Raw genomic sequence first — 27,407 nt, forward strand, 5'->3', positions numbered from 1 at the left:
AATAATGGCTTCCTGATTTCTGCTTTCCTAAAGACTTATTGCAAGACAACCGCCCTGGACACAGGGAGGTAGTGAGTTTGTGTTCATGGGGAAACCCAACAAAATAACCACAAAATTGTGAAGTAAGAAAACAGGCCTACTCTACAGAGGAAACCCCAGCAACTGCCCGACTCATGGAAACAGCGCTTGCATAGAGAAATCATCTTCCAGGAAGGCAAGGTTCCTATAATGCAGGCTGAGAGAGACCTTCGGAAGAGATCAGACACTTCTGAAAACAAACAGAACATTGATCTATAGCCACTCTTTGTTCCAGTTGCTCTCAAATGTTTTTAAAAAAAAATTAACTTTATTTAAGAAACAAGTTCAGGATCTTCTTCACGAGAACTAAGTAGCAGGCACATAAATTAACAGAGAAAAGGGTACAACAGGCTGTTAAAAGGGTGCTACTTGAAGTCTCTGGTGCCATCCAACCCTTGGGTCCGTTGAGACTTCGCTCCTGCTTGTATATAGAAGATTAAGGGTGCAAACGTTTGGGAGGAAGCACACCGTTTAATGGCTTTGTGCCCGTGCTACTGCTACCTAAGGCATGAAGAATTCAAGCTCTCCGTAGGGGTGTGGGGGAATGGTGGAGAAAAGACGAAGGTGGGGGGAGGGGTTATTCAATCCTGAGTAGCCAAACCAGTGTCTCTATCTAGAACTTCAAAAAGTCCATTGTAGGGCTGCACTTTGAGCCAGCATGTTTGTTGCATGTACACAATGTTATATAAGAGAACAGCAGGTGTGCAAGCCAAAAAAAATTAAGGTTGAGATGCCCCTTTGTCTATGGCTTAAAGTTTCTATGAAGGGCCACTAAAGAGGGATGTGGTGCAGAAGGCTCCCCTCTTCTTCTGGAATGCCAAGGCTATCCTTGCTCCTCCTCTTCCTTTCACCTTCCTCCCAAAGCACACCACATTCTGTTTGGGGCTTTATAGCAAATCAGATTTAACTGTGGGCGTCTGCTCAGTTTCTTATGGGCAGAGCCCCGTTCTTCAGCAGGATACAGGAAAGCTGGAAAGGTACAACAGATTAACAACTCGACTACATGATTCTAAGGTGAAGGGAAAATCATGACAATCCCACAAACAGTCTCCCAGGAAGAGAAGAGTGCAGAAGCTAATGAGAAGGCACCTAAAGAAGTAAAGTGTGTACGATGTTTCCTGGGTCTGGCCTTCTCAATCTTGGCCGAGAATAGCCATTAGCCTCATTCACCAACTCCTCTTGCCCTGCTGAACCCCTCGCCCCAAATCCATATGGTTTTGGCCTGTTTCAAGGATTCTGTTTGAAGCTTTTCAGCCTGGAGCTCACAAGCTGCTGAGCTGCTGTTCCTGGTTCATCTTCTGGAAAAAGGCCTTGCCAAATTCGTATGTGCTGATCATGATGGCACAGGCTGGAGCCACTTTGATGACACGAGGCAGGAAACCTGCAGGAGATTTGGAGAGGGAGGGCAACAGAAAAAATTGGGTTAGGATCAAGGGTACACCCACCCAGGTTTAGATAACTGGAGCTAAAACTATCTGATTAGAAGGATGAATAAAGCCTCAAAGTCAGCTGGGGGGAGCCAGAGAGCTGTTTGCCTGATGCAGGGGGGAAGGCTAAGGGAGCTTAAAAGACTGGCCATCCTCTGTCAGTGACTTACAGACATCACAAAGATGTAAGACTCAGAAAGCGCACAAATGCAGCACCAGAAAGTACTCCTGAAGCTCATCAGATTTCTCTCTACTCCTTCTACAAGACCTTTAAAGGTACAGTGTGACTTTAGGCAGCTTAGCTACAGCTAAGAGTTGAAGAGAAGAAATTTCAGTAGGAGAGGACTCAGACAAATTCTCTATCTACTGTGGGATAGTTAATCTTCCACCACCGGCTCCATCACACAGCAGAAAGCAGAAAGGAAGATGTTGGTTAGGGGCAAGGGCAAAAAGGAAACTTCAGTCACCTGCAAAGAGTCCACGAGTGCCAGATTCTGCCTGAATCCTTCGCATAAGCAGCCAGGTGGAAGATTTGGAAGCTGTAACTGGGCAAGGAGAGAAAGGGCCACAAGTTGCTTGTAAGTTACTTATAAGAAGCTTAAACCAATGCATTCATTAAAAGAAATTCAGTAATGTGACCCTGTTTAAAAATATGAAGCTAAGATACATTTTAACTGCGGCCCTTAAAATAACATTGTCATACCCCTCAGGACACACAAACACTTGAGAGCAATTTGAACTTTTGACAGAGACCAAGAAATTACCTCTATGTACTATTATTTAGCAAGTTTAGCACTTTGAACTGACCTTCGCATTTATCAGATACCATTTCCTCCACCAGACTGAATCTGTCCACGCTTAAGTCTGCTTTCTCACTACTGAGTTTCTGTTAGGTTCTTTTGCTGATTTTTAAAAGGTGCCAATTAAGTACTGAGCTACTGGAAAGGGGACATATACAAGTGTGGGCCTGTATCAATGAAGAAGTTGACATGGGAATTATTTTTATCCCACCTTTCTACTGTTCTGCCTCACATCCATTTCTTAACCTCTCTGATACAGAGTGAGGCAACGAGCTCTCCCCCCACCCCAGCACTGAATTCCTACACCACCACCTCCAGCAAGCAGAATTTCTTTCTACTAGCTTATCTATGAATGTTTCACATGACTGAGTACTAAGATGCACACCTCATTTCTGTTATGTGTATGCATGGATAAATCAGCCAAGAACTGGGACTGACTCTGTATGTGCACAAGATGGAATATGTCTGTTTGCTGTTACACTGTACATAAAAGCACTCCTTGCATTTTATGGGGCAGATGAACTTGCGGCTTGCCCATCATGAGCTAGAAAGGAATACATGGCAACACTGCTCCACGAAGCCAAGAAGGCTATGTTGTGTGCTCGCCCCCCTGCCCCCGCATCTTCCCCTCTTCACTGCAGCCCATGTCCTGCCTGGCTTTTGTCCATGGAAGACCCACAATTACCATCAGAGCCTTTTTGGTGATCAAAAGGGTCCCCCCTCCTCCCTCTTTTGCCAGCATAAAAGTAGGTAGGAGCCACCCACTGATTACTCCCCACTTTGGATAGTTGCCTTCTCATTAGCATTCCACCTTCATACCTTGGAGCGTTTCCATGTTTCCCAGCTCAATCTGCCGCTGGGTTTTGACCACATCAAAAGGTAGTGTCAGGACAGCAGCCACCTGGGAGCGGAGGGATAGAAGAGGGAATAGTTAGGCACCACCAGCTGCAGCCAACGACTAATTACATTGGTTATTGAGATGGGAAGGGGAAGAAACATCACCCTCTATGAGGCTGTGCAGTTTAGGACTAGAATACAACCAGAACTTGGAGGCACTCAACAGAATGGACAAAAAGAAGTGCTTTACTCCATGAGAAATTAAATCATGGAAGTTGCTGCCAGTGAGCACAGGTGGCTTTAAAAAGGGATTTAGAACAGATTCACGGAGGATAGGTTTATAAGTGACTGCTGGCTATGGTGACAAAAGGGAACCTCCACATTCAGCAGCAGTAAACCTCTTAATCCCAGTGCTAGGAGGCAACATGAGTGGAAGGCCTCTGCCTCTATGCCCGGTTATTGGCCGTCCAGAGTAACTGGCTGACCAATGTGTGAAACAGGATGCTGGACTAGATGGCTGGCTGGTTTAATTCAGCAGGGCAACTCAGTATAGCATGTTGGCAGGGGATTTGTGCCAACAAATTAAAAGCAGTAAAAACTTTTAGTTAAAAAGTTATAGTGAATATCTTTAAAATTAGTTAAATTAGCCAACAGATTTTACATACAACACAAAATTCTTTTGACATAAAACCTGGAATTCTACAGTAGAACAAACAGAAAAATGGGGAAGGGCAGAGTTTTCATGGCTTCCTGGGTACAGAAACCAGGCTGACCTAGAAGGCTCTCTATGTCACAGGTAGAGAAAACTAGTTCTGAAGGCCCTGGTGTTTCTACCATCAGTTCAAGAGCTCTCTCAAGGCACTATGGATGATCTGTAAAGTTCTCACCATGCCAGAAATGCCACCAGCTGCAAAGCTGACCGTGAAGCTGGCCTCCTTGAGATGGAATCGTCTGCAAAGCGCGTCTTTCACCAGCTCATAATTGTACCAGTACAGAGCTGCAAGGAAAGAAGAGGAAGAGATAGTTTAAGGCAAAAAGCTGTGTTGATCTGCAGTAGAACAGCAGGATTTGAGTCCAGTGGCACCTTGAAGACCAACCAGCTTTTCAGGGTACAAAATCAGATACAGAGGAGGAAATGCATCAGAAAATAAGGGGCCACCAGCCAACAGAAGCTTGCCCATGTTTCCTTTTGGCAGTGAGGGAAAATGTGCTTGCTTGCAGGGTTTTGCAGCTCTTCTATCCAGGGACTCTGCATGCGACACTCTTCACTCAAGCAAGTAACTTCAGATGTATTCTATCTAGCCAAGCCAAAAACTCATTGTGTTGCCCAGGGTAGAGTGGCCCTCACTATACGCAGCAACCTGAAAAATGTCATAATCTCCAAGTTGGAAGGAGCAGCAACCTGGAATGCCCTTAATGACTCAAGTGGCTCAGGCCATGGCCATAGCAAGATCTGCCAGAGAGATGATATCCAGTCCCTTCTTAGAGATCTCAAGGTGGTGATTCCAGACACTGTTGCAGGGATTGAGGTGAACACGCATCTTCTTGTTTCTTAGGGGCCTAGATCCAGACTAAATTTTCCACTAATGGATGGGGTGGGGTAATTTTGACCAATCTCATCTTCCTGCTGCAAACCCTGACTTGTTTCTCATGATACTCCTGAGGGTCCCCTGTCCCCCCCACAGCAGTGGGCATTTCAGGGAGATCAGAGGGCTGTAGGGGGAGAATGTTCTGTTCCACCAACAGAACTGCTGTACATGAGTAGAAAACATGTACTTTGACTCCCACCCCGTATACTGTCTTGAATCTCCTTAGAACAAAGCACCCCTTGCTCCTTCCACCTCTCCATACATAATATGTTAAAACACTTTAAATCTTCTCCCATGCTACTAGTCCAGCTATTCCTTTCCCTCATTGCATCCATACCTGAGAAGGGCACATCCCGCAACACTGTAGGTCCCCAGCCCCTCCAGAGAGAGAGCCAGCCGTCTTGGGCCACAGAAGACTGAATGCATGCATGCAGCTCACGATAGCTCAGCTGGCGGGATTGCATCTTTGTCCGGATGAGTTCCAAGGGGCTGATCACTGTTACTGCACCCACTAGGGAAGAGACAGGAGAGTGTTCAGGACGACATGCCAAGCTTGCTACTGGTCTTGCCTCCTTCTCTTGCAAAGACCAAACACACACAATTCAACGAAACTGATAGCTGGATTTTGATCCTGTGCCATTACACATAAATGGAGGACACCTCCAGGTGCCTGTGCTATCGTAAGGTCACAGGAATCATTGTAGCACACTTGATTGAAGAGTCCTCTCCCAGCCTTCTGCCTTCTGTCTGTTCAGCAAGATCAGGGGGATAGCAAGATTGGTCTAAGGGCAATTATTTTTCATGTCACTAATCATCCAAATCTAAGAGACAAAACACTATCATTTCTCTGCACACGGAAGTTGCTACCAGACATAAAAGAGAATCGGCAGAGATCAGCAAAAGTTTAAGACAAAAGGCAGAGGATGCCTCAGGTTCACAAAGAGATGTAACTGTGGCTTTCATTGTTCTTGTTTTAGTCTCCTAATACACATGGCTCAAATACTCTTAACTTCTCACATGCTTAGATTATGTATTTGAGAGAAGGGTGGAGGGGGTGACCACCCGTGGTTCTGATGCTTTTGCATTCAGCGAATTCTAAACAATGATGGTTACCCTCTCTAACATATAACAGTAAATCTATGTGGGCACTGCACTTGAAAAAAATATTAGAATTGGTCCTCTCTGACTCACAGCATAAGGCATATACCATATACCTACACGTTACCTATGCAACAGCTACAGTTGTTAAATTGTTTTTAAGAAATTTCTGTGTTTAAACTGCTTCATGTAGATCATAAGCCTCCAATGATCTTGCAAGGTAGGCTAGTATCCACATAATTCTGAAGATACATCAGTCTGAGAAACGGTCATTTGCCTGAGGTGAGATCTGAAACAAGAGTTTTAATGGCTCACAGTTCAAACCTAGACACAACACTACATCTTTTTATTTATGAAAATGTTTATATCCTGCCCTTCCTTGTAGTTCATGGCCACTTATACACACAGTTAACATATTAGAATTTTAACTGGAGCAATGACCTCCTGCCGGTCTGATGCAAGAGCAAGAAAATCAGGAGACTGAGAGAAGAGGCTAGAAAGCCAATTCTATAGACTCACAATATTCTTTCAGTCTTTGAAATAAACATGTTAACGCATGAATGAGAGACAAATGTTCCCAATGCAAATGCTGTTGGAAGCACACAGCCTACGCTATCCAGCCAACCTCTTCACACGAGACACCCCATCTCCATAAACACCAAGCCATTCTTTATGGCGGAAACCACGAGGAATAAAGCATTCGAAAGCTAGATGGCTACCATAAATGAACAAACACAGTGAACAAATCCAGGAGAAAAGTGACACTCACATCTAGCAATGGCTCCAGCCACCAGGGGGATGTAGCGCCCCTGGCTGTCCATTTTGGCACGCAAGAAGTCACGCAGTTGATCATAACTAGTGAAGTAGATCACAGTGGCAGGAACAGCCATCACTCTGTTGAGAAAGATTAATGAGCATCAGACACCAGAAAGCAATCGAGTGTGTGAGCAGACTGAAGCCAATTACTTTGCATACCCAGTCTCTTGTACAGCAGACATGCTAATTCTTCCGTTCAACAAAATCTAAATTTTGCAAAAAGGCAAAACAAAATGCCATAAAAGCTGGTGAAAGAGACTTGGGGGCTCCCTGAAAAGCTACCTTGTTTCCTATTCTTTATCAGAACCATCCTATAGATTTCAGTGGTTCATTCTCATACTATGAAAATCAGAAATGTAGATAAAAACAAGCGACTGATACTATATTCTGATGTCACTTTTATTCAGCATGGAGCCTGGCTGTGTCAATCACACCTTGCCCTTCTCCTGTGCTCTGTTTGTACATCATGGGTAGCTGGAGTTGCTTTCTAACCTGGACTTGCATGTGAACTTAGCCACAAGTTTGGTTTGTGTATATTGTGGCTAAACGTGATGTTTGAAGACAGCCTACTTAAGAAGAGCTGGTTACTATTGGGGTTGAGCAGAATCAACAATATTTCACACCCAGATTTTCAATGTAATAAATTTGGGGGAAGGTTCACCAACATGAATTTTTCTGTGCCCTTGTCAGCCCAAACCGGCCTCCTGAGGCAGTAAAAGCCCTATTTCAGGGAGTCTCACCTCTACACCTTTTTCTTTTTCAAAGCTGGTCACATATTTTTGGGGAGAGACAGTGAATCTCCCAGAGGCAGTGCAGGACTGCCTGGTTAGCCAAGTTAAAGCAACAAGAGATATGCCAGGCGACTCTGCATCAGAATGGAATTTACGATTAACCAATCATGTTCAGACTCACAGAGTGGGTGGTAGGCCACTCCACAAAGATCGGACGCCCTCGTAGCGTATGATCTTCACAAAAGCATCCTGGAATAAGAAAAACAAGGTAGGACAGTTCAGGAGAGACGAGTCAGAAGAACGTTTTGATGTATGCTAAGCCCATCCACTCCCTTGTGTTCTATTCCAGTTCTGCCATAGACTTCAGTGCCTCATTGTAATGCCAACTTCAGGGATAAGCTGAATCTGATCTGGGAATGAATGAGCCCCAAGACTGATCTGGGTGTTGCCCTCAAATGTTTAACGCTGTCCCAACCTGGTGCATTGTCACACCAAACTATCTCCCTCTAAATATGGTTTCAAATCAGTAATGGCAACAGGAAGCTCATATTTGGTACACCGCAGGGAGAAAAGCAGCTGGAGGAATGGTGCAGAATAGACAAGGAAGGAATAAACATGCGCGCACTTCTATATCAGACTGTCACCTTCTGAAGCTTGGGTTTGGGGGGGAGGCACCAAGGATTTGTTGCTGGTATTTAGTGTGCAGATTATCCTGCAAACAGAAGCTGTGAAAGCCATAGCTAGGACTTCTCTAGCAAAGCGAGGCTTGGCAGCTCCTTATAAGTACAGTTTACATGGCTGCAGAGACAGGTGGATAAGGCTGCCCCCTTTTCCACCACCTCCTGATAGAGGCAGATATGTCAGAAAGCGGTCTGTGAAGGGGAACTGTTGGGCAGGACTGTACTGCAGAAAAACCCAGAGGCAGCCCACTGATCACATGTTCATCCAAATGGTGCAAGCACAGCAGTGCATGCTTCAACCTCCTTCGGGAATCACACTGGGCACCCTCAACCCCGGTCTCCCTAGTATCTCTCCTGAATTATCTGGCCACGAGGTAGGAGCTCTTAAGCCTGTGGATGAGACAGTCACCTTATGGAAAGAGAATATGGCATCATGGTCAGAAACCAAGCTGAGATAGTTCTGAGGGACTTGACCTCCAGGTCACTCCTGTACTGGGGCATCAGTGCATACAAAGAATTCATGTTCAAGAAGCAGAATTTCTTTAGGGCCTAGAGACACCATGGCCATGTCTTTAGGAGATCAGAGAGCAAACCCTCTGAAAACACCCAAAGGGAGCCTAGTAAAGCTGGGCCGATTTGCAGCTGATCCTTGATTGCAAAGCTGCTAGGCCACCCAGTTGCCAGGGGGCTGGATAATGCAAATGCCACCAGGTCCTCATCACAAACAGAACGTTACCAAAGTTCCTGTGAATCGGGTGGGGGTCTTGTACCAGGCTGTACAGCTGTTCCCGTTCTGGCACACATACAGATGATCCATGAGGCCATTGCAGTAAAGGAAGCATTTCCCTGTTGAAGACAGGAGACAAAACAGAAGAGTACTTAGAAGGAAGTGGGGGAGCCACTCTGTCAGGCATCAGACACCTTCACATTAGACATCCTCGCTTTGTCAACTGTGCTCCATTTCAAGTCACCTGCTCTCAAACTCCCTATAAATTGTATCCACTCTTCAGATACCATTTCCAAGAGCACAAGCTGTGCGATCACAGATCAAAAGCTTGACCTTGCTCAGAAGGACCGACTTTAAACTAAGTTTAGCCTTAGTTCTTATCATGACCTCAAACAAGTGGCATCCGCTCAAGTTATTTGCAGAATGGGAAATGGTTAAATTATTTTATTTATACCCCCTTTACTCCCTCATGGGGAGCTAAGGTAAGTTAGGCAGACAAGTTAGGTAAGTTAGGCAGACAGTGAGTGAGTGACTAGCTCACCCAGTGAGCTTCCATTGCAGAGTAGGGATTTGAACTTGGGCCTCCCCAATACTAGAGTGATACTCTAAGTACTACACTACACTAAATTTTGCCAGAAATTGTATTAAGGGAATATGCACTATCCAAGCAGAACAAATGCACAGGTATTTGTGAGGGCTCCATGTACGTGTACAGCTTACTCGAGTGCCAGGACACAGATACCCAGGATGGAGGAGGTCAGAGACCCATCACAGCAATGCAAGAAGCGCAGAGCAAAGCCAGCCTCTCCCTAGGAGGCACCAGTGTCTGCCACCCTACTAGTTAGAGCTGCCAAGCTGTTCACATGCATTAGTACCAGTCCATCAGACACAGGAAGTCATGTAAGGCTACACAGAGAGTGCCTGGCTTGCTCCCACTCCTGCTCTGCTAAAAGAGGAGAAAATAAATCAGCATTTTGAGACTTTTTTGAAATTTCTCAACGACATTGCAAATTGCCATGCCGCTAGCAAAGAATCATCTAACTCAGCACCCAACTGACCAACAAGGCATCGTTCTGGTTTCGCTCTCAGCTAGTAACTAACAGCCATCAATACATTCATGTGTTTCTTTTTTACTTCACGTATTATGCTGCTTGGGCCTTATAGTAACTGCAGTAATGAATTTGGAGATTAATTGCATCTATTGTTCATCTCAAAGCACTAAGGTTGGACGTCCTCAGCCTTACTCACAGAACACAACAGCCTCAGGAACATGTCACAAGATAATATTAGCAGACATTTTAATGAATGGAAATGTGAGGTGCATACATGCAAAGCTGACACGCTCTGGACTGAACACGCTAGGTAGGCACCCTTGAAATATAGCCTGGTTCTTTAGAACGCACACACAAATTAACATCATCAGCTATGATAACAGACACTTATGACCCTCTATTGAAACACAGGAAGATGGAAAACAAAGAGAAGGGCAGACTTAAAAGAGACAGACAAAATGCTTGCAGGGCTCAGCCCCAGGGATAGATCTGGCTCCAAGCTGCTGCCTACAAGCACAGCTGGAACAGAAGCGAGCAATTCTCTTCTACCCTACCTATTCAGCAAATACAGACTATTCACATGGAAGAGATACAGAGACAGGAGAAAGCTACTCTTTGACATCATGAGACATTTGCCTACGAGGCCTAGAGAGGGACAGCCCACTTTCAAAAGACCTTGGCCCAGGGAAAGTAACAAAAGAATGTAGAACTCAAGAGGCAGACCAGACTTTGAATGAACAACGGAGGCTGAGAGCTGTTGTGCCAGCAAGGTTGCTAGGGTAAAAATCTTTGCTCCAACAGTATAGCTTTCCAGGGGTTAAAGCATGAGGAACATTCAAATAATCAACTCCCCCACTTGCAGTTGAGAGTGATATAGTCTAGGAAAGACTATACCACATGCGATTTGTTTAACCAGCTGATAGTGTACAAAGCAGCCTGACACTTAACAAGAAGCTGCATATTTTCACCAGCTTCCAGATGAGGTACTTATATAACATTCCATATGGTGTTGCAATGAAACCAGGATAGCAGGCAAAAATATTAAGATTAGCATCATCAGAGGGACTAGGGCCCTATCCCATGAGACTGGGTCAGGATGGGAAACACTGGGAACCTGGAGGAAGACAAAGCTGCCAACTTAAGCAGAACACGGCAAAACAGAGGGCAGAATTGGTAGGAATGCTGGCTTCTCTCTAGGATTATTCTGGCGCTCTGATTACTACCCCAGACACTGGTGGCACACACAAAGGCGCACCGCAAGCAGAGACGGGACATCTTGAAGTTCAAGCACCAGTTCTCTTTGGAGAAACTTTGCAAACCCTCGTGGTCTATTCAACTACCCTGCCCTTACCCTTAATACTGAACCTTTTCGAAGTGCTTTATGTTCTAATCCTTACAAAACACTATAGGAGACACGGGTGGGGGGAGGGAGGAAGAGGGTCATCCAATGAGCTCATGGCAGCAGTGATATCTGAACTGGAGGCTTCCGGATTCATAGCTTAGTCTTAGTCACTCTACCATGCCAGCAAATGAGCACCAGATTGCCCAGTGAAGAAGGAGGAACACTTTTCTACAAAGCTGTGAGAATTGGGGGAGGAGGGGGGAGAGGACAGAGGGAAGAAAGCACCAACCCACAGCACTCTCCTTTGGGACAGGGCAGAAGTAAAGGAGTCAGAGCTGCATATGCACAGGGAGCTAGCAGAGGCAGCTTAGACAGGAAAGTGCCTAAAATACTCACATTTGGGCTGGTGAATACTCCAGGGCATAGACTGTACTGACAACACTGAAAGAGATAACATGGATATACTTAAGAGACAGGCTGAGGGATAGGAGACAGATACACAAGGACCTTCAGCTGGGGGAAGTGTGTGGGCAGCTGACTGACCTCCAGGTGAGTCTAAGTGCAAAAGGTTCTTTTCCCTCCCTCCGCATGCCCCTGGTTCACTTATTTAAAACATCTGTATGCCAACTTTCCACCCAAACAAAGTCCTCAAGATGGCAAATAATATAGCATTAAAAATTAACATTTTAAACATTTTAAATTTAAACACCATTTAAAATAATATTAAAATAATTCAATTAACCTCCCCTCCTCCAAACGCACAACACTAAGAACAGGGAGGAGGGCCAATAACAGCTATGGGGATATGCCATACAAAGTAAGAGAGTCTTCACCCAGTGGCGGAAGACAGTTGGAGGGGGACAGACAAATCCCAAGGTCGTCCCAAAGTCTTGGCACCACAACCAAGAAGGCCCTTTCCTGGGTTGCCACCCATCTAGCCTCAGACAGCAGGGAGACTTGGAGTAGGGCTCCAAAGATGACCATAGTGAATGGGTATGTTCATATGGGAGAAGGTGATCCTTAAGATACACTGTTCCCCAGGCTGGATAGGGCTTTAAATATCAATACCAGCTCCTTGAATTGGGCCCAGAAGCAAGCCAATGTAGATGGAGCAAGATATGAGTGATAGGGACCCTATGTCCACTCCAGTCAACGTTATGGTCACTGCACTTTATACCAACATTAGCTTCTAGACAGACTTCCAGGGTAGCCCCACATAAAACGCACTGCAGTAATCTAATCTAGACGTGACCAGGGCATGTATTACAATGGCAAATTTTTTCCTACCCAGAAAGGGCCACAGCTGGCTCACCAGCCGAAGTTGGTAAAAGGCAACCCTGGCCACTGCTGCCATTTGTTTATCCAATAAGAGACCCAAGTCCAGCAGCACCTCCAAGTTATGAACCCACTCCCTGAAGGGGAGTGCAGCTCCTCTAGAACAGAAGAAAACCACTTCCAGAGTCAAACCTTCTACCCCAACCAGTAGCAGCTCTGTTTAGTCAGGATTAAGTTTCAGCATGCTAGCCCTCATCCACTCCAAAACTGCCTCCAGGCAGGTATTCATAGTTTCCACAGCAACCCTGGGATCTACTGGCAGCAAAAGATAGAGCTGAGTGTAATCTGCATATTGATGGCATCCCAACCCAAATCTCTGGAGGACCTCTCCCAGCAGCTTTACATGGAAGTTGAAAAGCATGGGGGACAAGATGGAACCCTGGGGCACCCCATAGGCCAGAGGACAAGGGGCAGAGCAGCAGCCCCTCCAGCACCATACTCTGAAACCTACCCTCACGGCAGAACTGGAAACACTGCAGAACAGTGCAGTGTCCCAGACCCTGAAAGGTGGCCCATCAGGATATTCGGATTGATGGTATCAAAAGTTGCAGAGATCCAGAATTAACAGGTTCGCATGCACACACACCTGCCTATCTCCCAGCTCATTCCATTCACCAGGGTGACCAAGGATGTTTCAGTCCCATAACCAGCCCTGACACCAGAGTGGAATGGATCCAAACAATCTGCTTCATCCAAGAATCCCTGGAGCTGGCTAGCCGCAGCTTATTCAGTCACCTTGCTCAAGAACAGTACATTTGTGACTGAGTGCCGAGTAGCTTTCTTTAGGAGTGGCTGCACTACTGCCCACTTCAAGGTCAGAGCAGCCACTCTCTCCCTCTCAGACTCAGTCCACTAGCACCCCCCCCCCAGCAGATTTACGCAGCCAGGAGGGGCAAGAGTCATACAAACAAGTGGCAGGTCTCAAACGTCTAAGAATCCCTTCCCTGTTTTGAGACTGTACAAACTGAAAGGTATCCCACACAACTGGGCAAATTGGCACCCTGGGACCTTCTGATCCTGGCACTACTAATGTAGAGTCCAAGTTGGAATGGATGCGAGAGATTTTATCCTCAAAGTGTTTAGCAAAATAACTGCAGTGGGCTGCAGAGCAACCTACCGCCTCCTGTAGGCCAGAACCCAATACAGAACCCACCCTGATGAGTTATGCAGATCTACACTGCGCAAAGGGTTTTTTCTCACTCTGGCTTACAGGGATGACCCCCCCCCCACCAATGTATGGAATCTAAACAGGACTTTCTATGGATGAGGGACTCTGCTCCAAGGTAAGGACCTGGAGGTTGGCTTAATGTTTGTGGGGAGAGTTGAACAAGCTTATCCAACCCAACTAGCATCCTCGCATAACCTAGCTATAGGCTAGTTAGGGAGACCAAAGCAGCTGCATCTCACTCAGCAAGGCACACTACAAAGGAAGTTGCAATCCAGTCCACAGTCTCTTGTGATTAAGTCCCTCTGCTGGAGTTTTTTCAAAGGTAATTCTACATATTCAGGAAAGGCAGATTGTTCAGCCCCCCTGGGGACTGTTCTGCTTCAGAATGGGCTTGTCTGCTCTCCCACATCAAAAAACTTCCTTGTCTGTTCAAAACTAGCATGAGAAAGCTATTTTTCTATGTGCTAGGAAACATGTAAGCATGCATACTATCTACATGGATTGTGTAAATGGAACAGTCCCTGGAGGGCTATACTACTGCTCAAGTTTTATGCTAGAACAGTTTCTAATTAAAGGCAACTATCCCAGGCCACTAACTTCAAAGAGACAGACGATTCTTCTCCACTGGCTCCTTTCCCCCACTCTTGCAGAGGAGTTACTGCTTACCTTTTGAGAATGGTGTCCTTTGTGCCTGCAGTCGGATCTTCACCACGTCCAGAGGGGTGACTGAAACACACAACGTGGAAGCATTTTGGTCATGCAACCCTTAAGGAGCACAGTAAAGAATGCAACACACGCCCCGGGCATTTGTGGGATCTCAATGGGAACGAAGGTCTGACAGACACCAGGCTGGTTACTGAGGAAGTCTCTGTACCCACCACTGTTGTGGTCTGAAGCTAGCACACCACAGTATGGCAAAGGCTGATATTCCTCTCCCCCCTCCACCTGCAGGGAAACACAACATTTCTACTGTACCTCCTCTGAGACAAATTTAGTTGAAGGGAAGAGCAGAGGGAGGCTGGCAAGTGGGTTCAGATATGACAGCACAGCATTCAATGCAGATTCACTTAATGAGTGCAGCACTTTGAATGCAAAAGGGGATTCATTCATTCATTCCATTCATTCATTCACACAGCTGAAGACAAGGAGGAATGCTTGAGGGCTGATTCCAAATAGGAACTTCTGGTTCAGGGGGAAGGGATGTTGTTCGGCAGTAAGGACCATCAGGGGCACCTCCCCCTTCTCCCTTCAAACCTACATCTCCAGTCAGCCCCCCCCCCCGCAATTATTAAGGAATTTATAATCCACCTTTTCTCTGCTTAAGGTGTCTCACAACAATACGCACAATAAAATGTTAGAATGCAGCACTTAATTATTATGTAAACAATAATGTCAACACACAATAATACACACCTTGGAAAACAACCCTAAGCAGTCTATTTAGAAGTCTCATTTTATCAAATAGGCTTACCCTGAGGAAAGCATGCTTAGAATTTCAGCCCAACACACCAACCACGACACATCTCACCTTCTCACATTAAACTATGGAACATTTCTTTAAGGGCTAGGCACAGACGAAAACAGTAATTCCCTAGTTCTGAGTTGGGAATGTTAATATGACACAAGAGAACTGTTACAGAGAAAGCAATTTAAAGCTCCAGCAACCCAAAAGTTGCATCTTCGCAAGCCTCCTCACGCAGAAATATAATTACAAGTACCTCTGAAGCTGAACTCCTCTTACGCCTGTACACAATAACTTTCTGGATGCAAGAATTAAGAATGCCTCAGAAGTGCCTAAAAACAAAAATAGTGTACCTCGGCTGCAAGTCTGAGGAATATCTGACTAAGGGTTGCTTCACAAGTGAAGCATGCAAACTGCTTCAAGTCAGAAATGTCTCCGTGAAGTAGTAGCATAGTTCTGTATGAAGCATTTCATCTGTCATAGCTCTTTTACATACTCCAGACACCAACTGATGATGCAGGAATGCAATGATCAACATCCTGTGCAAACAGGGCCTAGGATATTGTGGTAGGATACAGGAGAGGGCACAGCTTCCTTATATGTTCCTAGAAGAAGCAACTAGTAACACCAAGCAAATTTAAACCACTCTGCCTATATGGCTAACACAAAGGCAGACATGTACAAGTCATGTTTACACCCCTAATAAACCAATTATGCCATTGCTTCCCTGCATGCCCAGTTCTTGATTTTTAGATACACAGCCACTTCTTTATCATGCTATGATGTCGGCTAGGTGGACAGCAGTGTTAATGCAGCAGAACGTTCCACAAAGAGGTCAGAATTCTCCGAGGCACGTGTTCATACGTTTTGGTATCCACTCCGGTCAATCAAACTGGTCCAGAGATGGCTGAACAAATGCAGGACACCTACCAAAGAGAGATGTAAAGAGGGCCCCGGTCCCAGATGCCAGCATCTGCTGCATGGGGGTGATTCCCCTGGATGGATGCTCCGATGGGTTCTCAGCCATTGTGCTGCTCACCTGCAAGACACAAAGAGCCTCACAGTTACCAGCAACAGCTCCAAAATACCTTCTACCACGTCTGCAATTCCAGAAGCAACACTATTGCTGGAAGACATTTCAGTGCTGCCTGCCGGCCCAGCAAGCATTGCTCCACCTTCGCTACAAAGACAGGAACTAAAAATCAGAGGTAAGAAGAGCTCATTTAGCGCGCACCGATTTTGTGCTCAGTGCCTTCTAACCCTGCAAAAACCAGACTGTACTTTATTCTAGAAACAACCACCACCAGTTATGATGTTATAAATAAAAAGGCAGAAAGGAACTTCAGTAAGTCCAAAAAAAAAGTTTAAATACTGTGTTTTTAGAATGGTGGCAACACATGAAAGGCAATTAAATCTGCAGGGCTTTGCCCAGCAAGATTGCAGTTTTGCTGGTTGCAGGTAACTACAAGTTCAAGCACTGAACTGCAAGGGAGCTCTTTGCTCACTCATCATCCATTATTTAAGAAGATTTCTTCTCTGAAATAACTCCTCCTTTCTGTTGTGCTGTGTAAGCATGAAACTGGAGCCAAATTTTGGATATCACAGGCGACTGCCTACATGGGTAATTTAATGTGTGGGTAATTTAATTGGAACTCCGGGGTGCAGGCACATTCCTTGTGCCAAGCCTCCTTAATTCCTGCAGCAACCCCACCCAACCGGTGCTAGTTCACAGCTACTATCTGCACCACTGCAGAAAGGGGAGAGGTCCCTTTCCCAATGCACACTGCTCACACCATCAGAGTCTCAAAACGGAGCAGGATGGTGCGAGCTGAGCACTGATAACAAGAAGCCTCTGACTTTCTTATTGAAACAGTGGGGTAAAAGGTCACAACATCACCCTACTTCATTTTGTGGAAGTCTGTTCTGTTTAAGAACACAAGAAGAGCACTGCTTGGATCAGACCAGTGGCCCATCTAGTCCAGCATCCTATTTCACACAGGGGCCAACCAGTTATTCTGCAGGTCCAACAACAGGGGCACAGAGACCAAGGCGTGTCTCTGACATTGCTTCATAGTACTGGTACCCAGTGGTTTGCACCCTCTGAATTTAGAGGTTCACTTCACTCACCTTGGCTGCTGGCCATTAAGGGCCCTTTACTCCATGAATCCATCTAACCCCTTTAAAAAGCCATCTATTTCCAGGGCCATCACTATAGCCACTGGCAGCCAATTCCACTATTTAATAACTCTCTGAATAAAGAAGTATTTCTTTTTGTCCTTATGACTGCTGAACAATTTCATTGGGCACCCCCAAATTCTAATGTTAAGGGAAAGGAAGAAATTACTTCAGATTCACAGTGCTGTCTTATGCAGAGTTACTCTATTCTGAACCCATTAAAATCATTGGGTTCAGGCAGAAGTAACTCTGCATAGGATTGCACTGCAATACAGAATTAAGTTGTTCAAAAAATTTGGCATTTTGATTTCAGATGGAGCAACTTAACTGCAAAAAGAGAATCTCAGTTAGCAAGGGGCTGTAGATGCACACAGCCAGGAGAAAAAGGTAGAATGCTGCCAGAACAGGACGGGCAGCTGTGCACACAAATTCCATTATCATGAACACTGGCACAATTCACAGGCATGAACAGCGCATGTTTAGAGGCTACTAATCTACTTTGAAAATGCTCTTCAAGATGAAAAGTCAGCTAGAGTGGCACAGAGTACAGCTGCTGGTTTGAAACAGGAAAGAACCAACCTGAGCTGCTCAAACACAGCTCAAACATGAGCTACATGTAAGCCAGGAGTTCATGTTTGATGCAGTCAAGTCACTTGAACCTTCTGCACTGAGCTTTTCTTCTTTACCCCAGGTCTTGCATCATTATTACTTCTAGTTATTTTACAGTACCTTACCTTTTTATTCCCACCATTACCCTGCAAAGGGGGGTATGCAAGGTGCTGTGCTGGTTGCACCCTCCCCCCTTCTCCCTTGTCCTTCTTTCACAGCTTGCACTCAGCCAAGACCTCCTCTGCCATGCCATGCTGCTCCAGCCCACAAGATGGCCCTGTGAGTTTCAGCCTCCTCCAGCCGGGGAAAGAGATCAAACCAGTGCCTCAGCCTCTGCATTCTCTTTTCCCCTTCTGCCAATCATGGAGAAGAGAAAGGGTACTCACTGCTATAACATCGCAGCACTGGCTTTCCTCTCTCCTAAGAGGAACAGCACAGAAACCGCAAGGGTAGCACTCTGTTCTGGTCTCAAAAGAAATGGTAGTCATTTTATACAAAACATGAAAGCATAAACACTATTACCTCCCAGCTTTCAGAAATTCAGTGCAACTCTGCAGAACCAAGTAAGTGCAATTTGGCTGGTTACCTGGGAGCAACCGCAACTCGTCTTAGGTGAGCAGAAAAGCACGAAGGCTGCTCCTGTCTGACCCAGCAAACCTCACTGGCCCCAAACAAGCAGAAATTCCCGAAGTTCAATATTGGGAGTGGGGTTGTACACCTCAAGCCACCTTAATTTCTTCTAATCCTTGATAGAAGAAGCCACTGCCAACCAGAATGTTTCTAAACTTATATTCGCATGCAGGCACAAAAGCTCAGGATCCAGCTGTAGGCCTCAATGTCCTATTCTTCCCTGGCACAGGTTGAAGGGAAATGCAGTCCACATTAAACTCTGCTGCCTAGAGATGGTGGTATATATAACTGATGCCCATAAATACAAACAGCATTTGTGCAACATATATTATAGGGAACATTGATGTTTGAGAGGATACAGCATTAGGATATGATTAGGGGAGAGGAAGGAAAGGTAAACAAAATGAACAAGTCTCTCTTTATAAGCAACGGATCATAGCCCTAGGTCTCAACAAGGTGGTAAATCTGCGCCTGGTCCTGAATGCATACCCCTCCACACGAAACAGTTCTCCATACACAGTAAGCTAACATGTCAAGCACAAGGCTATTACCCGCTCCTTTTCTACATGTGGAGAATTGCAATGTATGCAAGAACATCCAGTTACTATTATGCAACTGAAGTCTGAGGTGGTGCAGCCCAGGTGCAGCCTTAGCACCTTAGTAAAAACAGGGTCACCGAATCCAAGATGCTTGCCATTCAGGTGAGAGCTGGGTCATAGGAAAAAGTGGGTCATTGGGTCCAACTCCCTTCCTCAGAGATGGGATACACCATATTTTTAAAAATCCCAGCATATGCCTGTCTAGCAGTTACTCCACTGCTCAATTGCTCTAATAGACAGGAATATATTTTTCAACTGTATGCCTAAGGATTAGATTAGGAACTAGTATAGCATTATGGTTAAGAGCATAAACTATGAGGTAAGACTTCAATTCAAATCACAGCTCACCCATGAGAAGTCACAGGGAGGCTTTGGGTAAGCTGCGGTCTCTGAATCTCTGCACTGTCAGTGTAATGTGGGGAGAAATAATGGGGTTTTTTTACTTGGATGTTGAGGATTCTGGAGTACAAAGAGACCAAACCTTTATGTAGAAGTGTCCAGATGGGATCTGGAAGACCCCAGGTTCCAATCTCCACTCTGCTATGGAAGTCCAATGGGTGACCTTAGCTCAGTCACACCCTCTCAGCCTAAACTACTTCACAGGGTGGTTGTGTAGGGATAAAATGGAGAGAGGAGACAAAAATGATGCAAGCTGCTTTGGGCCCCCATTGGAAAGAAAGGCAGGATATAAATGAAGGGCTTTTTTTCTTCAAAATTCAATAGTTAAGTGCAGATACGATCTACACTCCTCCCAATGCCCCCTCTTTCTCAAACTGTTTCTGTGCAGCTCCCATCCACATCCACAATCTGAATCTGTAAACAGGGAGTTCATGGAACATGAATCCAGAGACTAAGTTTGGACAGCCCCCACCCCATATATAGATTTTCTGAACAATGCATGCAGATTTGCAAAGGACCAACCCCGCTCTCCACATGTACTTCTATACCCATTTTGATCATCAGCACTGTGCTAAGAAGACGCAAATGAGTATTTTCTGTATTTTAAAAGGTCTGGTGACCAGGCCTGCATGGCAAAAAATGAGGTATAAAGTGGCAAAGTATTTCAGACGTAAGCACAGAGGCCTCCCATAGTGCTTCTCAACAGCACTAATGGCAAACTGCAGTGACCTTGCAACTTTGCCCATGAAACCTCTTGCATCATAACTAAGCAACTCTGCATCTGCAGTACTTATGAGTAGACGGGGGGGGGGAGTGCAGTATATACATTGCTGCTGCTGCTGCTGCTTTCTGGCAACACTCAGAGAGCACTGGCCGTTCTCAAAATGCAACAGAGGCACAGATATCTCTGCCACATGGTGACACACGAGCAGGCCATTTTTATCTCTCTTTTAGAGGAGATTAAAAGTTTACTTTATAAATCACCTTGACCCATAGTGTCAGGGTCATAACTATTATTTATTTCTACTTACAAGTAAAGAACCGATGCATCGCTTTGATGCATTTTTAACAAACCGTTCCCACACATAGCTCAGGGCACTGCACAAGGGTTTTTCTTACCCACTTCAGCTTCATAACCACTCCGTGAGGTAGGCTGAGAGAGACTGGGCCAAAGTCATCCAGCAAGCATCATGACAGAGCAGAGCTTTGAACTGGGTTTCTCATATCGTAGTCCAACATTTCAACATTTTAAATTTAACACTCTTACCTCCAAACTTCACTGACTCTCCTTACCCTGACCCCAATCAGGCCCTAAGTTCAATCCTAAACACGTCTACTTAGAATCCTGCTCAGGTCCGTTCAATGGGTCTTACTTCCAGGGAAATGTTCTTCGGATTAGATTGTATGTTCGTTTTCCACAGGGGTAGCACAGCATAGCCCATTTAAAATATTTCATGCAAATTTTATTGTATCAAAAAAGATGCATATTCTAAGTTTCTTCTTTTATACTATGAGAATTTAAAGCTAAGGCTGAATTTTTTTTTAAAAAACGACCACAAATACAATGTCAATGGATTCCTGATGCAATGCTCAAAATTTACAATGAATGAAGAATTCCTAATAAATTCCCCCAGCCTCTCTCTTTTCCTCATAACATAACAATGCTCATTTCCTCATACAGCTTCCAAACAAAAAAGACTCAGAGGCAGCCAAAAGCTTTTGGACACTCGCTGTATTTATCAACAATTGCAGAAAAGCTGTGAAGAAAACGAACTTTGACATTTATCGGCTGCTGCTGCGATAAAAAAAGCACAAACATACATTACCAAAGCATATTAAAGGATTAGTCCTCTGTGCAGGGTCAATGAACAATTATGCACTAACTATGCTGGGCCCTCCCTCTTTCATACTGGCTATCAGTGAAAACATGTTTCCCTTGTCCCGACCTCCAAATGTCTCTGTTGTACAATAACTTACACTTCGCAATCAACCAGGAGGCGATACACACATCCATGCATATAGAACTTAACTAGAAAGCTCCCAATGTATCCGATCATAAGAAGATCACAGAACTGAACATCTAGCTGTATGTATCTTATTCTCCTTTCATTCCTCTGCCCTTGCACACTCAATACATCTAGAAAACACAGGGTTCCACTTTTTAAACACCTATTAACAAGGCTTGGTAAAAAAAAAAGCCTGTGTGGTATAGTGGTTATAGTGTCAGACTAGGATCTCAGAGATCCAGGTTCAAATCCCTACTCTGCCATGGAAGCTTGCTGAGTGACCTTGAGAGAGTCTCTCTCTTGCCCAGCCTAACCTGCCTCACAAGGTTGTTGTGAGGATAAAATAGAGGAGAATTATGTAAGCTACTTTGGGTTCCCATTGGGGAGAAAGGGGAGGTACAAACGAAGTAAATAAATAAGGTAAATGTGATCCACTGACAGACCACTGCACAGTTCCAATGGACCACGTGGCACACAATGGTATTAGGGCTTTTGCATGGAAGCCTGGACTAATTACAACTTCATTTGATGCAACAATGTGGCCCTAAAAGTTTTTAAGCACAAATGCACACAGAATCACAATGCACAAAAATTAATTGTGCTTTAACTTTTAAGAGAGTTAACTTTTAAACTCTAGTATGTCATCTTGTAAGTTTCACGTATGTTTCTGGACTTCATGACTTCTGATTGAAGCCAGACCGCCTTCATTCTACCAGAAGCTAATTAAAAGTTCTTGGCATCATGGATTTGTAAAAAGTGACGTCAACATCCTGGGGAAAAGAGGGTCCAATGCACACATGCTTACTAAGCATTTTAAGAGCCAAACAATGTATGAAAACAAATTAGGCATTTCTTTTAAAAATTCTACACTGCCTCTCCAGGGAACCTGCCCAAGGCAGCTAACAAAATCAAACACAATAAACACATATAACATTACACAAATGATTAAACCCAACATTTAAAATTCAGCACAGCATAAATATTAAGCGGCTTAAAACAAGTCTTAACGTACAAATACTCCAAACAAACTTATTTTCAGCCATAAGGGAAGGGTGGGTGGACAGAGGGGTGTGTGTGTGTGTGGGCGTAGGGGGTGATTATTAGGCACCAACCTTATCCTCAGTTCATTCCCCCTCACCCCCACCTCAAGTTTCCATTATGTAACTGCCTCACCAAAGAGGTGGAAGGAAAGGCACTCTCTCCAAGCCGAGTTCCTGGTCAAAGCTCCCCATGATGCCAAGGGCTCAGTATGAAGCAACAGCAGCTGCTGCCAGCACGGCTGCTGCAATGGCTGAAGATCCGCCCCCCTCTGTCGGCTCTTCTAGCTAGAAAAACACATCAATCAAGGCACAGGAAGCGAAGTGGAACTTGCTCCTCCCTGCCAGGGAACCTTGAGGCAGCACACTCCATCCGCAGTCAGGCAAGGAGCTCCTGCGCCCCGCTCCTTCCTTCGGCAAGCAAGAGATGCAGAAGGCTCCCACCAAGGCTTCTCTCTTTCCCACTTCACACCATGGCTTGAGCCCTGTCAGAGATCTCCCCCCACCCACCCCTGCAAATATTCTATGAAAGAGATGGAAGCAGCAAAAGAAAAGAGGGGAACGAGGGAGTATGCACTTATCAGACAAGCCTCTCAAAATCTTTTGAGGGATGCGCTGAGAACCCCTACCTCTTTCATCATATCTCTCCAGCATAGTTAGAGAAGCACATCTTTTCAGGAAAAAGGGGGAAAGAAGGGATGGGGGGGGCAGAATTGATGTGTGATACATTGCTGTTGTGTTTTCCATACCAGTCATCTTCCTTTCATATCTCCATCCCCTGACTGTTATTGCCAGCTCCGGCTTGAAAAGGTGGGGGAGATGTTACGGCGGTCCTTAGGAACGATGCAGTTTGAGAAGGGGTTCAGCAGGCATGGAATGTCGCTCAATTTCTCCTAAATTCTATGATATACCATAGACTCTCCTTCCAAAGCTGCCGGTTTACTTCAGGGGAACTGATCTCTACAGTCTGGAGATAAGGTGTAATCCTGGGACAACTTCAGGCCCCACCTTGAGGCTTGCAATCCTAGTTACTGAGAATAGCTGAGGAAGCTCGCACTCCCCTTCCCCCCCAATTATCTCTGCAATATCCATTCAGGTGGAAGAGACAGTCATTGTTCGTGTTTCCCCCAGAACTGCCACAATAAAGATAGGCTGTAACATGCTGTTTCCAGGTAGAGATGTACTATTTCCAGAAATGTTGAAGCTATGGGTAGGAAGGTTTCCCCTTCTCCATAAGGAAACAGAAGTTGGGGGAGACTGAAGTATATGCAGTTCTTACTTATCAAACCAAAACATTTTACAAGTTTAACACAAAATGCAGCATTTATAACTTTGCTGGCATATGGTGTTGTACTCTTCGGAATCTTTATGAAACATAAAAGTATAACTGCCTCAGTTTTCTATGAGCAAAGTTGTGATACCCTGTACTACAGTGAGACAGCTGCAAAATGCAGCTATCATAGAACAGAAATCTTTGTTTTTTGTTATTTAAGCAGGAAAAAATTGAAAATAGAAATGGTGTAGGAAACAAAAGGAAGTACAGTACAGTATTTACTCAAATGCAAGACTAGGTTTTTCTCCAAGGATACCACCGAAAAAAGAAGGGGTCATCTTACATATGCATACAAGTTAAAGTAAAGTCCAATAACAATTTTTTTTGGGGGGGTTGTCACATTCAGAGTTGCTTTCAAGTAAATATAGTGTATTATTTGAACAGATACAGGTCTAATAGCATATTTCAGTGTCACGTTAAACACTAAAAACAATGAACTCTTCCATAGTGTGTTATCATTATACATCCAGAGGAGTTAGCCATGTTAGTGTAGTTGCAAAATAGTAAAAGCTCAGTAGCACCTTTTCGGATGAAGAGAGCTGTGGTTCTCAAAAGCTTATGCTACAATAAAGTTTGTTAGTCTTAAAGGTGCTACTGGACTCTTTACTATCATTATACATGGTAGAGCAAATCAATTGTGGAAAAAGATTTGACATATCTAAACAATCAATGTATTTATGAAAGCATGTTGCATACATTTACAATATGCACAGCAATTATCATTACCCAATGCTGCAGATTTTAATGTAAAGTTATCTTCATACTACATTTGAGTAAGTTAAACATCTTAAAAAGCATTCTAATAATTCCAAAACAGAAAACATCATATTGGCTTTAATGCTCCCTAAACTTTCCAGTTGTTTCAAAACCCAACAAAGTCCTCAGGGAAATACACATTCCCTCCCCCACACCTCAGGTATTTCCCTCCCGCCTTGACCCCTACAAAAACATACCGTCAGTGAAAGGGATGGGACTAATTCAGGGAATTCATGTAATTCCCCTCGCAGGAGTTCTAGAAATATTCGTCTCTCATTGCGTCCATAGCTGTTATTATAGAGGGAAGGACGAGTTTCCTTGGGGGGGGGGGGTTTAAAAATGCTCAGAGAGGGTGATGCAACAGGTAAGCAATACACAGATTCCACACATCCTGGATCCCACTTTTCTTCTTTTAAACAATCCAACACATTACTTCTTTGTTTTTTGGTCCTGCACTACAAACCTTACTGAACTTTAAACAGATAATTTTGAAAAGGCCTTGTTCAACTACTCATCCTGTATACATTTTTAAGGGAGGACAAAACATAAATAAAACAGGACAGACAACAACTTGCAACTTGTACATCAGACAAAATCATGGAGGCTGGGCCTGTCAACAACTATTAGACACGATAGCTATTTACAGAACTTCCATGATCAGACACAGTGTATCTCTGAATGTTAGAGAAAGGCCTTCATGCCTTGTTTGAAATTCCCAAAGGAGACTGACTGGTGATTGTGGGTTAGAGGATGCTGGTGTAGAGGCAGTGTTAGGGCCAATCAATATGGAAAACCTTGATATTCATATAAAGGATTAGAGGGGGGGGAAGAGCAGAGGTCTAGCAATGGCTCTCAAGATAGCTAAATGGAACTGTAAGGTCAGAGGCAATATGCCCCCTGGATAGCACAAATTGGGGGCAAAAACAAGGGAGAGCTGTTGCCTTCATGCTCCATATGTGAGATCCCAAAGGCATCTGGCTGGCTGTTTCACAAGAATGGCGGACTAGAAGATCCTGGGTCTTACATGAAGCTCTACTGCTGGATGTTTCACTTCTGGGAAGCCTCTCAAGAACAGCACCTGGCACTCCCAAGGGAGAGCATCCAACTACAACAGGGGGACATCTGGTTTCAAATCACTATTTGATCAAAAAATCACTAGCTGTCAATTTTTTTTAATCCCTCAGAGAACCTCAAGGCAGTTTCATGGTCTTCCCCACCTCCATTTTATCTTCACATTGACTCTGTGAAGTAGGGTATGCTGACAATAAATGACTGGTCCAACATCATACAGCAAGTTTCATGGCAGAGTGGGAATTAGGACCCAAGTTTCTCAGATCCTGACATTCCTACTGCTCTACTATTACTATCACTACTATGACTACACCACTCTGATCCTTTTTACTCGGACCCCAAACAGGAAAAACTAACAATCAGACTGTGTTTTCCCCCCAGCAGGAAGTAGAGCAAAGCCCATTCAGAGCATGTAATTCAAATCTGTGTTTGCTGTTCTAGTAAAATGCATGTTCCAAATTTCTTCGTCTATGACTAGGATTAACGTATCAATACACAGAGATTATGGATTTCAGATAAAGTGATCAATAATCTGCGTGTTTCAAATTCTAATCCAACATAATTTTATTGTCATTTGCTGGTGGTTTCTCTTATTCTGTGTTTCTGCTGATGCAATGCCTTTAATGTATGTTTAAAAAAAAAACAGAGTATGTTGAACCATTACTGCTTTCAGATCCAGAGGAGTTAGCTGTGTTAGTCTGTAGTCGCAAAATAGTGGAGAGACCAGTAGCACCTTTAAGACTAACCAACCTTATTGTAGCATAAACTTTCGAGAACCATAGTTCTCTTGGTCAGATGCATCAGATGCTTTCAGAAAAGCAGTACACAAAATATTTTTAACTAAACCACTACACCATGCTGGCTGACCTTGGACCAGTCACTCTCTGTCTTGGAGAACCACCATGTTGTAGCTGTCAGTGTGCCAGCACAGCATCCAGGAAACCCAGGTTCAAATCCACATTCTGCCATGAATGTTCACTGGGTGACCTTGGGCCAGCCACTCTTTCAGCCTAAACTACCCCACAGGGCTGTTGCCAAAAATTTAATAGAGAAAGGAGGAAACAAAGCCACTCTGGATCTGCACTGGGAAGAAGGACTTAAATATAGCTAAGAGAGTTGCTGCAGCGTAGTGGTAAAGTGGTCAGGTTGTGAATCAGCACTCTGTTGGTTCGATTCCCACTAGCATAAACTCAGCAGGTGGCCTTGGGTAAGCCACTCTGCTCAGGCTCAGCTGTATCGAGGGGTTAATAACACTGATTTTGTTCACCATTCTGAATGGGGTACTAGAAGGTCCTTATATAAGGTTTACTATTGTGATGAATGCCTAGCCCAGCCTACCTGACAGGTCTGTAGTAAGGATAAAACGCAGCACCACGCGGGGCTTCCTTGGAGGAAGGCATCTACACCTAGATGCCACCATGTGCCACTTACCTGCCCGTTCCGGCCACGTGCGTGTTGTCTACTTGCTCCCATTCACCGACCAATAAATGCATCACCGGCGCTTTTAACCGGAGGCCCATTTGCTGCCTTCCCGGCGCTGTTGATGGGACAGGACAGGAAGGCCGACAAGAGCCCCCTCGGCTCTTCAGACGGGACGACCTCCCTCAGGCAGCGGCAGCGCCATTCCCCGCTAAGTCCACGCAAGGAACC

The 27,407-nt window shown here is 44.7% G+C and overlaps 1 protein-coding gene across 4 annotated transcripts; it reads right to left on the minus strand.

Moving 5' to 3' along the window:
- Positions 1-326: 326 nt before the first annotated feature.
- SLC25A39 (solute carrier family 25 member 39) lies at positions 327-27,407 on the minus strand. 4 transcript variants are annotated; one of them, XM_054992905.1, is made up of 12 exons: positions 27,189-27,407; positions 16,073-16,181; positions 14,347-14,406; positions 11,574-11,618; positions 8,793-8,902; positions 7,558-7,625; positions 6,599-6,723; positions 5,069-5,242; positions 4,030-4,139; positions 3,125-3,206; positions 1,973-2,050; positions 327-1,459 (listed from the first exon to the last, which is right to left on the minus strand). In XM_054992905.1, exons 1-12 carry the CDS (start codon positions 27,228-27,230, stop codon positions 1,341-1,343), a joined length of 1,122 nt encoding a protein of 373 aa, XP_054848880.1. In that variant the 5' UTR covers positions 27,231-27,407; the 3' UTR covers positions 327-1,340. The 4 variants fall into 4 exon arrangements, with proteins under 4 accessions (XP_054848880.1, XP_054848882.1, XP_054848883.1 ...); XM_054992907.1 differs by lacking the exon at positions 27,189-27,407 and adding an exon at positions 22,734-22,861; XM_054992908.1 differs by lacking the exon at positions 27,189-27,407 and adding an exon at positions 22,673-22,695.

The sequence above is a fragment of the Eublepharis macularius genome, chromosome 12 (genome assembly GCF_028583425.1).
Source record: "Eublepharis macularius isolate TG4126 chromosome 12, MPM_Emac_v1.0, whole genome shotgun sequence".
Lineage (NCBI taxonomy): Eukaryota > Metazoa > Chordata > Lepidosauria > Squamata > Eublepharidae > Eublepharis > Eublepharis macularius.

What these genes read in the sequence shown, in the direction of transcription:
- SLC25A39 (XM_054992905.1), bottom strand. Translation starts at nt 27,230, where the DNA reads ATGGGAGCAAGTAGACAACACGCACGTGGCCGGAACGGGCAG. An exon ending in CACGTGGCCGGAACGGGCAG is followed by an intron (nt 16,182 to 27,188) that starts GTAAGTGGCACA and finishes TGTGTCTTGCAG; the next exon opens with GTGAGCAGCACAATGGCTGA. An exon ending in GGCTGGAGCCATTGCTAGAT is followed by an intron (nt 5,243 to 6,598) that starts GTGAGTGTCACT and finishes TCTCTTCCCTAG; the next exon opens with TGGGTGCAGTAACAGTGATC.